The sequence below is a fragment of the Nerophis ophidion genome, linkage group LG23 (assembly GCF_033978795.1).
Source record: "Nerophis ophidion isolate RoL-2023_Sa linkage group LG23, RoL_Noph_v1.0, whole genome shotgun sequence".
NCBI lineage: Eukaryota > Metazoa > Chordata > Actinopteri > Syngnathiformes > Syngnathidae > Nerophis > Nerophis ophidion.
The window spans coordinates 2,855,885-2,873,596 of NC_084633.1; the positions used below are offsets into that span (position 1 = coordinate 2,855,885).

General features: G+C 36.9%; 1 protein-coding gene across 2 annotated transcripts in view; it reads left to right on the forward strand.

The window, feature by feature from the left end:
* pdxdc1 (pyridoxal-dependent decarboxylase domain containing 1) overlaps positions 1-17,712 on the forward strand; it is a 57,960-nt gene that overhangs the window by 31,769 nt on the left and 8,479 nt on the right. For both annotated transcript variants that reach the window (XM_061884081.1, XM_061884082.1), the window contains exons 14-21: positions 5,334-5,394; positions 9,589-9,659; positions 10,205-10,310; positions 10,472-10,646; positions 13,255-13,373; positions 13,462-13,589; positions 14,089-14,181; positions 15,192-15,288. In XM_061884081.1, coding sequence (XP_061740065.1) covers positions 5,334-5,394; positions 9,589-9,659; positions 10,205-10,310; positions 10,472-10,646; positions 13,255-13,373; positions 13,462-13,589; positions 14,089-14,181; positions 15,192-15,288 — 850 coding nt within the window. The remainder of the gene's footprint in view (positions 1-5,333; positions 5,395-9,588; positions 9,660-10,204; positions 10,311-10,471; positions 10,647-13,254; positions 13,374-13,461; positions 13,590-14,088; positions 14,182-15,191; positions 15,289-17,712) is intronic.

Sequence of the window (17,712 nt, forward strand, 5' to 3'; positions counted from 1 at the left end):
TGCATCAGAAATTTTCTAGCATTCAACACCAAACAACTCTTCACTCAACCATGACCATCATCGCTCACCTGAGACCGGAAGCTAACAAGCCAAATAGGAGAGTCTGTGAACATTACTCCGAAGCATGGATTTTGAGTTGATTTATTGTGAATACAAATCTAAACATTGACACGTGCAAAGGCATTAATATATGATAAAACAATGCGGCAGTAAAAGGACTTCCCCGTTTATCCTTTTGTTATCACTGGATAAACCCGCCAAGTGAACAGCTGATTTTTCTACTTCCGGTCCTGTCATAAGACAACCATTTAGCTCGCGTTCCATATGTGATCATAGGATTAACAATTATATTACGATACTAAGACTACAGTGGCCATAAACAGTTAGTGTCTACAACAAGGGTGCCCAGAGTGCAGCAGAGGGGCCACCTGTAGTCGTTGGCCTTAGGCACGTTGCAAAAAAAAAAAAAAAAAGCACCAACAAAATATTAGGAAAACAGCAATAAACACAATTAGAAAAAGGCAAAATGTTGTCATCAGCCAATAACTAAAAAACTAACCAAAACAAAAACTTTATCTTTAAGAAAACAAAAACAAACAATCATCAATCAATCAATGTTTATTTATATAGCCCCAAATCACAAATGTCTCAGAGGACTGCACAAATCATTACGACTACAACATCCTCGGAAGAACCCACAAAAGGGCAAGGAAAACTCACACCCAGTGGGCAGGGAGAATTCACATCCAGTGGGACGCCATTGACAATGCTGACTATGAGAAACCTTGGAGAGGACCTCAGATGTGGGCAACCCCCCCCCTCAATCAAAATAACACCCAAAAAATATATATATATACATATATATATATATATATATATATATATATATATATATATGAGAGAGAGAGAGAGCTATATAGGCACACATAGATATATATATATGTATGTGTATATATATATATATATATATATATATATATATATATATATATATATATGTGTGTGTCGGTGTTTGTGTCTGTGTATATATATATATATATATATATATATATATATATATATATATATATATATATATATATATATATATATCAGTGTTTCTGTATGTGTATATGTATATGTATATATATATATATATATATATATATATATATAGATAGATATATATATAAATATGAATAAATACATAACATAGTTGATGCAGGGTTAGATCTTGCTTTGAATTTTGGCTTAGACTAGGGATTTTGGGCTCGAAAAGGTTGGTGACCACGGCTCTACATTAACTGCTTCATGCTATGTGTCAGCGGGCACCACTTCCACATAACCTGCAAGGTCGAAAATATCTACCAACAACTCCAGAAAGGATATGAGCATATCATCCTGAGCCGTCATGTTCCAAAAAACTTCCAATTTCCCAGGCTTCGGACCAAAGCAATCATTGGACTGTATTCCTGCTAGCCCCGCCCACTGACTCTGACGGGTGAGTTTGACGGATTAAATAAATTCATGAAGCGCTGATACACAGGTTCATGAAATATATAGATACATCATTAAATCATGAAATCAAGAATTAAAGAAATCATTAAATTATTCATTAAATATCGAAATAATTAAATGATTCAATACATTTACACATTTAATAACACAATTAAGTATTCCACCTATGATTAATGATGCATTTAAGTAATTATTTAAAGTAGTATTTATGTGTTTAGTTGTCTCCCCTCGATTAATATAGAGCCATTTTATTTACTAAAGTAACATCTGAAGTCCAATATTTGGAGTAAAAAAAAAAGTTACATTCGGTCAGCGTTAATTGTACACCATACCAAAAAATCCGATTACAAAAACATGCACTTTTACATCCCTATTCAACTTTTGTACTCAACTTTAAAATTTGATGTGATATCATAGTGATTTTCAATTAATTTGAAACATACATATTTTTCTACATGCCAGGGTAACTATTTAATCTGGCCTTGATTATTTTTGCCATTTAGGGCTTGTGACAAGCAGATGGAATTTAAGGTTTTAAGTTTGTCTGATCAAAGCATTTTGAAATGTCTTGGTTTGAAGTTAGATATGTGAGACACCCAGGCATTTTCGTATTTGTATTTGGTATGCTGTCATTGTTGGCCCGAAACAAAATATGCTACCTTGAATAACAGCCCTCTTCACAATTCTACAGATATTTGATCATATCTTTTCATGGGACAGCACTGATAAAATTACACTTTGCCACAATGCACTCTGTGTAAAGCTTGTAACTTGTACTGTGCCCTTCAGATTACTCAACCCACAGACTTTGATGTCCTAACCACTGATAACCAAAGTGTGTATTGACACCCCTGTGTAAAAATATCCAAATTGCGATTTTTATGCCCATAAGTGACACGTATCAGCTTTTTTCCAATGTGAATGATACAAACCAGATTTTTTTATTTATTTTTAAATCTCACACAGTCCTCTTTCTTATGTGGATATATAAATCCGATATGTAATCAATGCAACTGCAGTCAGAACATTCGGGTCATGTTAAAAATAAATAGTAAACAAACTAACTTACGTCCCACCAACTGCTCGGCCAGATCAGGTCAGATCAAAACAGACAACAAATGCCCCAAACTGCAAGAGACTAATCTTGCCCTTTTTCTTCTTAATCATCTACACAAAACAATTTAGTTTAACAAAATGTTGACTGGTTGAACAAAATCTTTGCAATTGCCAAAAATGTTTTGTATGAGCCGTCCTGTTTTGTAGGCAGAAATCCATTCCATTAACTTTAGAAATCTTTTTTTGTTTTGTTTAAATTTGTACAAATAAATACAAATAGCAGATTTAACCAAAAAAATCATATATTCTGCAGAGTGAACGCAGCCAAGGTCTCAGGTTTGACTGCAGAGCAGGTTTATTAAATTTGGTTTTATCGCCGTAACACACTAAATAATGTCGCTGGAAGTTCAACATGTCACGTTATGGCTAAGAACTCTGAGTATGTGGGGAAAAAAAATCGTTGCTCCCCATAAAAATATTGTAAGCCAGTGGTCTTCAACCTTTTTGAGGCCGAGATCCCAGTTTCAAAACCAAGACAATATTTAAGATCAGAGATCAAAATGCATACTTGAAGAGCAGTGAAGACCTGTCTTCGGGCTAAGAAACAAGTTTCTGACATGTAAGTCAAGTTTTAGTGTGTGTCAGATATTAATACCTGAATTAACACTTAAGTCACTCCCCCCGTACGCAGAACACATAAGGGACATTTAATGTACAGCAATGAAATGATTAAATGCCAAAATTAAATAAAACGAGAACCTTTTTTAACTTGTATGCCTGTGCCTGTCTTGCACACTGGAAGAAGCCTTGCGATGGAGGGAGAGAGGGGTTTAATGTCAATAATTAGACCACTACACTGCTCACTGTCTTTTTAATGTCCTTTCACATGTTCAAAGACACCATCGTAATCCTTAACGATGGTCGCAACATTCGCGCGGCCTCGAGCATGCAGCCAATTTTAATTTCTACACACAAGTATTTTATGATGCAGTCACATTTACTTGCCTTTTCTTTGATGCATTGCCATCAGAAGAGTCTCCCTTGCACTTGGAATGGATTGGAACACTTAACTAAAAAAAACAAAAGTGACGCGGTGTAGTCATGCATGAGTACGTATACCTAGTGTACGTATTCCCCCACAATACGCACATAACAAGTCAATTTCTTAGCATTAATATTTTATGTCAGTGCGTCATGACCACAAAACGTTGTAAAAAACAACATCGCAAAACAAGGGTCACCTTTATAATTAAACAGGAAACAAATACTCAGTGTATTTTAATTCAAACTTGTACTGAATACCTCATTAACATCGTCGCATGGTTAAAAGCTCATTTTCAAAGGTCTACTTAAATGAGAATATCTTATTTAAACGGGGATAGCAGGTCCATTCTATGTGTCTACTTGATCATTTCGCAATATTGCCATATTTTTGCTTGAAGGATTTAGTAGAGAACATCCACGATAAAGTTCTCAACTTTCGGTCCTAAGAGAAATACCCTGCCTCTACCGGAAGTCGCAGACGATGACGTCACATGTTTGATGGCTCCTCACATATTCACATTGTTTTTATTGGGAGCCTCCAACAAAAAGTGATATTCGGACCGAGAAAACGTCAATTTCCCAAATAATTTGAGCGAGGATGAAAGATTTGTGTCTGGGGATATTGATAGCGACGGACTAGAAAAAAAAAACGCGATTGCATTGGGATGGATTCCGATGTTTTTAGACACATTTACTAGGTTAATTCTGGGAAATCCCTTATCTTTCTATTGTGTTGCTAGTGTTTTAGCAAGTTAAATATTACTTGATAGTCGGAAGGGTGTCTCCACGGATGTCTTTAAGCGCAGTGTCTCAGGGGAGTCGACGGCAGCTTTGGACGGCACAAGCTCAGCTTTTCTCCGGTGAGAACTGACTTCTTAACCACAATTTTCTCACCAAAACCTGCTGGTTGACATCCGGTTGGGATCCATGTTGGCTTGACCGCGCTCTGATCCATAAGAAAGTTTCACCTCCAGGAATTTTAAAGAAGGAATCACCGTGTGTTTGTGTGGCTAAAGGCTAAAGCTTCCCAACTCCATCTTTCTACTGTGACTTCTCCAATATTAATTGAACAAATTGCAAAAGATTCAGCAACACAGATGTCCAAAATACTGTATAATTATGCCGTTAAAGCAGACGACATTTAGCTGTGTGTGCAGCGCTCATACTTTCTAAAAACCCGTGACGTCTTGCGTACACGTCATCATTACACGACGTTTCGAAGACGAAACTCCCGAGAAATTTAAAATTGTACTTTAGTCAACTAAAAAGGCCGTATTGGCATGTGTTGCAATGTTAATATTTCATCATTGATATATAAGCTATCAGACTGCGTGGTGGGTAGTAGTGGGTTTCAGTAGGCCTTTAAACCTTTACAATATTAAAGATGTTGTCATTAAAAACAAGGGAATGGGGATTTCAATTATTTGATGCTTTACCAATTCATCCGTCCTGTCCTTTCTATCTAATTAGAATTGCTGTATTGTTAAACAGCTACCGACAAAAGATCGGCTACCAATTCAGTACAAAGCAGTTGCTTCATTCAGATTCAAACCAATGTACACTTAAGTTAAAATGGACAAACATATTTTTACTGGAACAGTTAAAACATCCGCATGATCACATCACTTTAACTGATATTTTGTTGCATGTCTCACAGTTGTTAGCATTGAAATGGGAACATAATGATCATCAAATCTCGAATAAACAATCTGTGTTTATGTGTGCATCTCTAACAGGTAGAAGATGAACTCAGCTCTTCTGTGGTACTGATCAAATTTTCCTTGGAAAGTAGTGCAGGTATGTGTCTCAAAGAGTATACTATAATGTCCACGACCCTGCCAAAAACAAAAAGGTCACACACACCATTGTTTGCACTGACTGCCTTTGGCCTTTGGCTGTGATTAGGGCACATATTTATTCACACGCAGCCAATCAGTCATTAACAGCATGTTATGTGTGCTTGTTACTGTTTTGCTGCTTGGCATTTACCTAACAGTGTGGCAGAGTTGGGTAAATAAGAGGTACATGCTTATAACTGTTACAGCCCATCTTGAAAGTATTCACAGCGCTTAATTTTTTTCCACATTTAGTCATGTATTCATTTAAATATTTTTTGCAAACTTATTAAAAATATAAAATACGACATTAGATGTACATAAGTTTTCATATGATTTGCCATCAATATCAGAAGTGAGCTCAGAGGCGTCATCTTTCAACTGATTATCCTTCACATGTTCCTATAGCTTAATGGGAGTGCACCTGTGGTAAGTTAGTTGCACAAACCTGTCTATTTATAAAGTCCCACACTTGACAGTGCATGGCAAAGCACAAACCAATAATTAATTGGAAGAATTTGTCTGTAGACCTCCAAGACAGGATTGTCTTAAGGCACAGATCTGGGGTAGGACAGAGAAACATATCTACTGCCTTGAAGGTCCCAATGAGCACAGTGAACTCCATCGTCAGTAAATGAAAGAAGTTTGGAACCAATAGGACTCTGTCCTAGACCTGGCCGGTTGGTCATCTATATTGAGCGATCGCGGAATAAGGGCTCAAGTCAGGGAAGTGACCAAAAACCCCTTGGTCACTGTCAGAGCTACAGCATTGCTCATTGGAGAGAGGAATGAAGGAAAACAATATCTGCAGTTATCCACCAATCAGGCCTGTATTGTAGAGTGTCTAGACGGAATTAATTCCTTCGTAAAAGTTTGCCAAAATGCACCTGAAAGACTGGTCTGATGAGACAAAGATTGAATGCCGGGCGTTTGGAAGTAACTGGGTACCGTTCATCACCAGGCCAATACCATCTCTACAGTTAAGCATGGTGGTGGCAGGGGATGTTTGTCAGTGGCTGGAACTGGTAGACTGAGTCAGGATAGAGGGAAAGATGAATGCCGCAATGTATGCTCCAGACCGCTCTTGAACTCAGACTGGGGCGACGGGTCATCTTTCAGCTGAATAATAAGCATACAGTCACAATATCAAAATATTTCCTTCAGGACAACTCTGTAAATGTCCTTGAGTAGCCCGGCCAGAGCCCAGACTTGAATTTGATTGAACATCTCTGGAGAGATCTTAAAAGGCTGTGCACCGACACTTCCCATCCAACCTGATAGAGCTTGAGAGGTGCTGCAAAGAGGAATTGGCAAAACTGCCAAAGATACTGTAGGTGTGCCAAGCTTGTGACATCATATTTAAAAAGACTTGAGGCTGTAATTGCTGCCAAAGGTGCATCAACAAAGTATTTAACTAAGGCTGTGAATACTTTTTTTTATTTAATTTTGTATTTATTTTTTAATACATATACAAAAACATTGTCATTATTGGGTTTGTGTGTAGAACTTTAGGGACAAAAATGTTTGTATTCCATTTTGTAATAAGGCTCTAACATAACAAAAGTGAAGCGCTGTAAATATTTTTCATATGCACTGTTATGATGAAACAAACGAACTGTACACGGACACTCCCCAATCAGATGTGTGCTTATTTAAAAATCTAAAGTAATAAAATGCTGTTACTTGATTACAGAAATGCTAATAAAAAACTATCAATTGAAAGTTGCAGGAATGTAAACTTCATCCCATGCTTGTGCTAAGGCACACAACTTATTGTGCAATGTGAGAAAGTTTTAAGGGAAACTAAATGTGATATCCAAAAAGTGGTACAAGTTGTTTCCAATGTAGGACCCCTACCAAGACATAAAATAAAATTCCATAGTTCATTAAAATAATATTTTTGTTATTTTCATTGGAAGGGGGCCCAATCACCTATATTAAAACATCATCTAATGGAGATGACTGCTGTCATTTGATTATAATAGTAAGACATCTAACTTGTGATGATGTCAGGTTTGGGACAGGTGTGCTACTGGTGTAGCCACAGTGCACGTCTGATGTTGCTCACATGTGCTCCACTGATTGCTCAGGGAGTTTGTGCGTTTGCTCACTGACATGAAATAGTAGAGGGAACATTTATTACTACCTGTGTTAGGGTTAAATATCTTGTTGCCAGCTGAATAATAATCACTCATGCAATAATTATCTAATGGAAGGTCCTTGCCTATTTACCAAGGCAGTGTATTATCCACTTTCCCCAAACAAAATTAAGGGTGTTGTCACACTAGTCCAGAGGTTGGCAACCTTAAAAAGGAAAAAAACATTTAAAAAAATGTTCTTATTTTACTTGTTAGAACAGACCTGGGCAATTATTTTGACTCGGGGGCCACATTTAGAGGAAAAAATGTGTCTGGGGGCCGGTATATATATTTTTAGGAACACTAATACAAAACCTCACCATAAAGTCTGATTGAATGCTAAAAACGTTATGACAGACCGCCTTAAAAAACGTAATGGAATTTTTAATTTTTCTATGAACGATAAAACACTGAATATTGACCAAATATGAATGTCACACCCCCTTACAATCGACATAATTTACAATCAAGTGAAACGCAACAAAAATGCAACAAACGGTGAAATATGAACGCGACCGGTACAAAATAAACACACATAATATCTGATACAACTGATACATCACTAAGGTTTAGAACTTTCTTGTGAAAAGGGGCGGCATAGCTCGGTTGGTAGAGTGGCCGTGTCAGCAACTTGAGGGTTGCAGGTTCGATTCCCCCCTGTGCCATCCTAGTTACTGCCGTTGTGTCCTTGGGCAAGACACTTTACCCACCTGCTCCCAGTGCCACCCACACTGGTTTAAATGTAACTTAGATATTGGGTGTCACTATGTAAAGCGCTTTGAGTCACTTGAGAAAAGCGCTATATAAATATAATTCACTTCACTTCACAAATCTCATTGCGCGTCTGTGGAAACGCTTCCCACCCACACTGCTTGGCGGCTTGTCTAAGCTGCTGTGACGTAGATTACCATAGTAACTAATTAGATGACCATAGTAACTAATTAGATGACCATAGTAACTAATTAGATGACCATAGTAACTAATTAGATTACCATAGTAACTGGTATATCATGCAAAAGCCCAGATTCCAACCATTGAAATACTTAGTACAGTTGAAGACTTACGGTCATTAGAAAAAATCACTGCACATCATAATGGCAGCTACAGTTTCCATCTTACAGATTTAAAAAAAATATTTGGGAATATCCGGCGGGGCAGATTGAAAAGCTTAACGGGCCGCATGTGACCTCCTGGCCTTAATTTGTCCAGGTCTGTGTTAGCACAAACCGAACTGCAGTGTGCATACAGTGTACTTAAAGGGGAACTGCACTTTTTGGGGAATTTTGCCTATGTTTCCTAATCATTATGAAAGACATGACGACAAATGTTTTTTTAATGCATTCTAAATGTTAAAGAGACATAAATAAAAGTCTGCTTACAGCAGAACCAATGGGAGATCCTTTATTCAGCCCATAAAGTCTGATAACCAGAAACGTCAACATTAGCTGTATAAATCTAATATATTATTATTATAATTGGAAAACGAAGACTCAAATAATACAAACCACGACCTGCTTGCTTAACTGCTACCACGTTTGTGTGTGCAATAACGACATTTATTAATTGCGGTCGCTGCTTTTGCAAGCAATTAATGACAAGCGCCACCTTGCAAAAGAAATATTCAGAAAATTCTGAAATCGGACTCAAAATACATAAAGTCCAATTGCAGTAGTACAAAGGTGTCAATACACATTGTGAGTGCAGGCCAGCGCGGGTCAGGTGACGAAGCGGAAAACTATCCCAAGTACGGATGGCCTATTGTCAGACTCTTGGCCAAAAATGTAATCATGTATTTTTTAGTCTCCAGGACCAAGGTCGGTCAGGCAAAATACAAGCTCTGTTAACTGTCAACAGGATACTGGTGTTCCACAATCAGTGTGGTGGTAAATATTATTACTCTGGCTTTGTTTGGGACATTTCCATTGTGAATGTATGCTTGTATTTGTGTTCGTAACGTGATTTCTTTAAGCTATAATGTGGATTAGAATTTTGACTTCTGCTGTCTTCTTATTTTTCAGCTTGCAGTGGTGGTTCATTGGAGGCTTACAGTGCTGGAGAGAAAGAAGTGCTTGACGCATTCAATAGATTGGTAAATGATTTACAATTGAAAATTTTTTGTGCAATTTTGACTTTCTTTTTATGTTGGTATTTCCATTGCAGTCATTCAGACACAGTAGTTTAAAAGCTTTTACTTGATCCTTTAATGTCTGTTTTATTTATTTAACTTTTATTTGTCCAAAAAATTCCCATTTGAGATTTAAACTTTTTTTTTTTTAAGCAAGTCCTGGCCAAGAGGCAGCAGAAGATAGTTGCATATAATACCTGTCATACACATTAAGAAAAGCAGTTATAATTTCAAAATCTAATTTCAAATGCTCTCTATCCAGATTTAAAAGTGTTTCATTAAATAAGTTCAATAATTTTCCAGTCTTTTTGTGACACGTTTCATGTAAAAGGAGCAGAGTAAACAAAATCCCTTTTTTCCCATTTTTGTGCGGGAAAATGGAACAATGAGCAACAAAGGATTTTTTGAACGCCTATAATAATGGTCAACACTGCTCCGTGTGATTAAGTCACAAACATAACACCTCTTCTGCTGGCTTTGTGGTTATGATCTGATGCTTGTGTGTGTAGCTTGGAAAGGAGCTTGCATTGATGGTTCCCACCAGTGGCGTAGATGTAGTGGAACTTGAGGATGAGGGCACCTGTGTTCGTTTCAGCCCCCTCCTCACTGCTGCAGGTAACACAAATGGAAATGAATGACAACAAATAATATTTTTTAAAACACCAAATTTTGTCCACATCATAGTGTTAATATTGTGTTTTTAGGTATCACCTTTTACATATTATTTTCGATGAATAAAATAATATATATATTCTGTCATTTGTACTTTTGAACAGCTTGTGGGACTCAACTCAAAGATGTCGATGAACTGGTACAGAAACTGTCAGAGCTGGTGCCCGTAATGACATCCACGATACGCTTGAGACAAGACTTTAAAGAGGAAACTCACCGGCACTCACCCTATCTCACATACATAGAGGAACTTAGCTGGCCTGGCCTCGGAGCTGTCCGGTAAGGCATAAATCTAGAATCTTGGTGGATTTATAGTAAACGTGTTCCTTTTTAAGGTGCTCCATACTGAAAAAAGAAATGGGGGGGGGGGGACGTAAGTTTGCTTCTTTAGAGGGTGTTCAAACTTTTCGACTAATATATATATGTGCGTGTGTGTATATATATGTGTGTGTGTGTGTATATATGTATATATGTGTGTATGTGTATATATGTGTGTGTGTGTGTGTGTGTGTGTATATGTATATATATGTGTGTGTATATATATATATACATATCTATATACACACACATATATATACATATACACACACACACACACACATTATATATATATATATGTGTGTGTGTGTATATATATATATGTGTATATATATATATATATATTTATATATACATGTGTGTGTGTGTATATATATATATATATATATATATATATATATACATGTGTGTGTGTGTATATATATATATATATATATATATATATATATATATATATATATATATATATATATATATATATATATATATATATATATATATATATGTGTGTGTGTATATATATATGAATATATATGTACTGTATTTCCTTGAATTGCCGCCGGGGCGCTAATTAATTTTAAACCTCTTCTCACTCCTGCGCTTACCAAAGGCATGCGTCAAAAGTAAGCATGCGCTAATTATTTTAAAACATCTTCTCACTCCGGCACTTACCATAGGTATGCAGTAACAATTTGAGTGTGACGTAAGCTTGGACCTTAAATCCTACTGAATAGCTCTTAATCTTCTTCCGTTTATGCGATTTCAAATTACCGGTATTCAAATCAGCATCCTCTATTTTGAAAATGATGACAGGGGCAGTGTCACTCGTGACGTCACGAGTTTGACCAGGCGCTAATTATTTTTGGAAGTGAGTTTGACCCGGCAGTAATTCAAGGCAGACGCATACTATATGCCCTGCGGCAATTCAAATATATATGTATATATATATATATCTATACACACACACACACACGTGTGTGTGGGCGCGTGTGGCCTGTGCGCAAATTTGGTCACATTTTCAGTAGACCCATAGTAAATTGATAAAATAACCAAACTTCATGAATGTTTTTTGCTCCAATCACTCTATCACAAAAAATAACAGTTGTAGAAATTCTTTGAAACTCAAGACAGCCATGACATTATGTTATTTACAAATGTATCTAAACTTTCGACCATGACTGTACAAATATATATATATATGGGTGTGGCTTCCTACCACCGCCAAAAACATGCACCTGGGGATAGGTTGATTGGCAACACTAAAAAATTGGCCCTAGTGTGTGAATGTGAGTGTGAATGTTGTCTATCTGTGTTGGCCCTGTGATGAGGTGGCGACTTGTCCAGGGTGTATACCGCCTTCCGCCTCAATGCAGCTGAAATAGGCACCAGCGACCCCAAACGGGACAAGCGGTAGAAAATGGATGGAGTGTGCGTGTGTGCGTATGTATATATTTTTTTAATTTATTTATGTTTTGTCTGTTTTTTAAAATATTACTATTTTGCTCCTTTTATTGTACCCAAAAATTATTTGAACCGTGACTTAAAAACCGAAGTAGAACCAAACCATGATTATGGCCTATCGTGAACTCCATATTACAGCCACACTTTTATTTACACTATAAATAATCCATTATTTCAGAAGTAGCCATATTTATATACCATACAATATGGTGATAAAGCACAGACCCAAAGACAGCAATTTGTGAAAAGCAAAAACTATTGGAGCAATGGGACTACTTTGTATTTTAACATTGTTCCCTCGCTTCTCTCGTCAGTGTGCTTTGTCCTGGTTTTCAGCTATTATGCAGCTGCAACCTTCAAGTGTTCCAAACACAGAAATATTCCAAAACCACCCAAACACCATCTGCCAAATGCAACGGGAAAATTCTACATTTCTGTAATTGCTGTAAGGTCATAAACACACAAAACCTACACACAGCTGCATGAGAAAAATGCTGGAAATTCACAGTACAAAACAAAAGTGCATCAGCATATCAGGTCAGCCAGACCTGAAGGATATTTGTCTGGCATTAAGTTAGGTGGAATGGGAAGTTACAATTGTATTTGTTTTTGTTAAACACTACAATATTTGCTCATAGAGCAACCATAATACATAGCTAATGTTAACATAGCAATGTTTTGGCTCACTTAATAATAGCCCTGCATTTCTATCATGCATTGTCATGGGTGTTTGTGTATGGTTTTTGGAATATGCAGCATTTTTCTTTTCCCTTTGTTGTAGATCTTGCAGCCTTTATGTGACTGCAACATTTTAATTTTTGCAGGATTTTCTTGCTGTATTTCCTTTCATGGTAGTTTTTTGGTGTTGTATCGTTTCTGCATGTGGTAGTTGTGTTTTTAAGGAAAACAACATGTTAGCACTGCTAATAATCCAAGATGCCGAAGTTACTTGGCAAATTAGTGCATTGACACTGCTTTGCAATTATTTATTTTTTTGCGTAAAAGATATTATAATCTACCTGAAGGTTTTGTTTTCATGAACACATGATTTCATTCTGTTTTGGTAAGCTATGTCACTTAACACGACGACACATATGTCTATATTTAGGTATGAACCACAGGCTGCTGGTATCGATGATATCAGGAGAATGGAAGAAATGAAAAAAATCACCTCTGAACTGCTGAAGAAATTACAAGACCTGGACACCGATATCATTTTCTCCACTGGTTTGTACACCTCCATGTTTGGGAATCAAAGGTAAAATGAAAATAGCTTTGAATATTTGACTTTTCCAAATCTCCTTTTCACCCCTAGGCCCTGATCTTGACAGTGAGGGAAGAGAGTGTGCTATCTTCGTAGGCATGGTAGCTGAAGACGTTGACGTTGCAGAGCTTGTAAATATAATAGCTAACCTGGGTCGAGACATTGAAGAGAGTGGACGGGTAATTATTTATTTTGTACATCTATTCTCATTGACAGTATATTTGATGACCAATATGAAGGCAGTACATGAACATCCATCCATCTATATCCATCCAAGCTCTATATCGCTAGTCCTTATTAGACTTACAAGTAGCTTTTCAGTGCTAAATTAATGCAGATTCAGCCATAAGGACACAAGTTTTTGAAGGCACTATAAATTAAGTAAATTTCATCAGATGAAATACAAATGTAAAAAAAAACAAAAAAACTTTTATAAATTTTTTTTCAGTTACACCGATACCTAATAGTAAACCCTGCAAGTTGCATGTCAAATCTATTATTTGAATAGTTGAGTACAGCAGAATATATTATCTTTCAAATGTTATTGTAATCGTACAATATTTTCTGTATATTAGATGGAATCTTTACCTGATTTACATGATATATTGATTTACTGTTTAAATATAATTAGCGTTTTTATCATTCACATGGTGGCGTTCTACGTTATTTCCAATGTAGCTTCTGGAGAACATGACCGAGGTGGTGAGGAAAGGCATACAGGAAGCAGAGCAGGAGCTGCTGAAAGCCACTGAGGAGAAACTCATGGAAGAGGTGCGTGGTGAAATAATATTTTGGAAAATGTTATCGCTTTGATACACGTGACAACTTAAACTTTTGTGTCTGAGATGTTATACTTGCTTAATGGTACATTTTTGTCACTGATTCTAAATGTGTCTATTGTTTTCCCCCTCCATAATTTCTGGTTATCATGGTGATATATGTTGGTGGTAGCTCGGTTTTTGTGTTTGAAAAGGTCAGCTGAAAACAAAATCGTTCAAGAACCAAATTAATTTTTCTCGTAAGATACTGTGCAAATCCTCTCCTAGACACCCAAAAATATTAACAAAAAACACATTTTATGGAGAAAATTATCTTTTGACATGCAGTAAACAATATGAAATGCATACAAATGATGAATGAAATGGATAAATGAACATTTAACATCACTGAGCAGAGCAGAGCAGAAAGGGAGAAGTGGATATGAGATGCACGCGAACGCCACTTTTGTAGTAAGAGTTATTTTTTGGGTTCAATGGTGTTTCTCACTTTCTTTGTCAAAGCATACTTGTAACTTTCTTTGGCCCCATGGTGGCGTATTTTGCAGTCGTTGTTTGACAATGCACTAGCCAAGTTTAAAGTTAAGTTAAAGTTAAGTGAGATGGGATACATTTGATGGAAATTTTGTTAAAAACCGAATCAAAGAAAAATGGGAAGTACAAAAACCAAGGTACCCCTAAGTGCAATGTATGCAACCGAACGCAAAACAAGGGATGATGTATCCAAATCATTTAATTACTTTTTGGATTACTAGAGTTGCATTATATATGTATTACATACGTATTTAAGATCAAATTATCATAGAAGTGTGTTTTAAAGCAAAACACCATAAAAACCCTCACTGACATGCTCATTAAGATATAGAAAACATATACATAATTTTGATTCAGTGAAATAATAAATATACTTCCAGTGTGGTATCAAAGCAATAACATGTTTATTTTTTTTGTTCCCAAGTATAATGGCTTACTATTTGACAACAATTAAAATCCTTGTCTTTTTAGGGTGTGTTGAGACAGCTACCTTTGGTTGGTTCCATGTTAAACTGGTTTTCTCCTGTTCAAACCTCAGTAAAAGGCAGGACCTTCAATTTGGCAGCAGGTATGTTTCTGTGTAAAATGTTTTTATTCAATCAGCAGAGTAACAGTCTTGTATTGATGAATTCTTCATTTTTAGATCAATCTCATTACTTCATTTGCACAATTTGTGATAGTATAATATAGATGTTTTTTCTGGGGGACCATTGAAAAAAAATTGTTAAAGTTGCAAAATGGCAGGTAACACCAAAACACATCTTTAACTTTGCCATTGGTGGCAACACACATGGTTTCACTGTCATTGACTTGCAGTCTCGGCTGTACCCTACATTTTTTCTAAATCTAGGGTAGACCCAGAACAGGATCTGTTTCCTGACTGGCAGGGTGCCCGTTTGCAACAGTGTGGTATTGATAGTACAGCGGAACCTTAGATTTATGAATTTAATTAGTCAGTTAAGTGAAAAGTTCATATAGTGAATTAGAGTTCCCCATAAGAAACAACGTAAATGTGCATTTGAGTACCTTGAAGGTAGAAAAGCGCTATACAAGTACAACCCATTTAACCCATTTATAATGGGTTTTAGCCTCGACAAGAGTCTATATTTTAGTAAAGGTTTGTACACTTTGAACACTATATATAGTGCTATGCAGTACTATGTCTCAAACAAACAGAACAAGGGGCAGATGAATAAACTCTATGTAATAAAAAAGTAAAAACAACACAAACAAGCTTCTGTATGCTCTGCTCTCGGAAGTCCCTATGGTGACCTCTCACACAAAAAATGGCAAAAATTAAGTTTAACAACGACATTGCTGCAACAATAGCCTTAATGACCACTTTAACAATGGCAGAAGTGCTGAGAAAGGAGCAGACAGAGGGAGAAGGAACAGCGCAGTGGTGGGAGCCGTGTCTTGAGTGTTTGTGCTCTGAAAGTGCGAAGTGCCGCGCTGGAACGAGAGGAGAGAAAGTGTCTTTTCCGCCACTGTATAAAAAGTCTACTCTGGCATTTTTTTCCAGAAAAGACCATTCTCGTCACAATTACTTAGGGATGTGCTTAGGGCTGGGCGATGTATCGATACACGCAATATATTGCGGGTTTGTCTCTGTGCGATATAGAAAATGACTATATTGTGATATTCGAGTATACGTTCTCACGCAGTTGTTTTTAGCTGCTGTCATTACACTACAGGCTCTTCCCACTCCTTGTGTCTCCTTCTCACAGACCGTAAGCGCAGGTTCTTACACCCGTCACATACTGTCACGTCATACGTCACATACGTATACGCCCTCGCGGAGCAGAGAGGTAGCAGACCGGGCAACGTTAGCTGTGATGCTCGCGAAGCCGTGCAAGTGGTAATACGAGAGAGAGAAGGTGCGAATCTGGTAACAAATGAAGGAAGAATTAATTCCCAAGAAAAACAGCACGGGGTTCATCGTCTGGCGGTGGTTCGGCTTCAAACAGGAAGATGTTGAATAGACATCTTTATTTTGTCAAGCGTGGGGCACAAGCGTTGCTACCAAAAGTAGCATTACTGCTAATATGTAGCATCATTTGAAAAGTCACCTGCTAATAACTGTTTAATAAATACAGTTTTGGTCAATTGACTTAGTTGTTATTTCCTTCTCTGCATGAAAGTTTAAAATTAGTATATATTAATGCAGTATGAACAAGATTGTTTTAAAGTAGACACAGAATCATCATACTGCTGTGATTATTTGTATTAACTGTTCATTCAAGGCTAAGGCAAAATATCGAGATATTTATCGAGTACCGCGATATGGCCTAAAAATATCGAGATATTAAAAAAAGGCCATATCGCCCAGCCCTAGCTGTGTTGTTGTCATACTTATGAGTGCCATTAATGTACTCCTCCCAAATGGTCTTTTATTTTAACTCCACAGCAATGCACTTCTTTGTGCCACGCATTTTGGCAGTCTTATTGAGTTAGCAAAATAGTTCAAATGTTTCAAAAGGCGCAAAAACAAAGAAAAGACACCCAGAGTGTCTTTTCTTGAGTGTTGAGGCGTGACTCCTCCTGTGCAGCAAATGAAGTGGAGAGCTCCTCTTTCCCTACAATGTTTGCAATGCCTGATGCGTTCGTACACAGAGACATGATACACAGGGACATGATACACAGAGACAAGATTCGCACACTGAGGCATATTTGGCACTTATCTAAAGTTTTGTAAACCATAAAGTTTGCAAAAGGAGGGGTTCGTAAATTGATGTTCCACTGTATAGTATGGATGTTATTTCTGGGGAACCCTTGAGCAAAAACAATAATTAAAATTACAAAATGGCTTAATACAAAAACAGACCAATTACTTTTTCAAGAGTGGCTATTCCTTGTTATTGACTGGCATCCAAGGTATTTGTGGGATGGACCACAAACAGAATGTGGATTGCCAGGGTTCCCTTAAGCAAGGAATGCAAAGACTGTGTGTGATCTGGTTCTCTCGATGCCAAACAAATACCACATGTTTGAG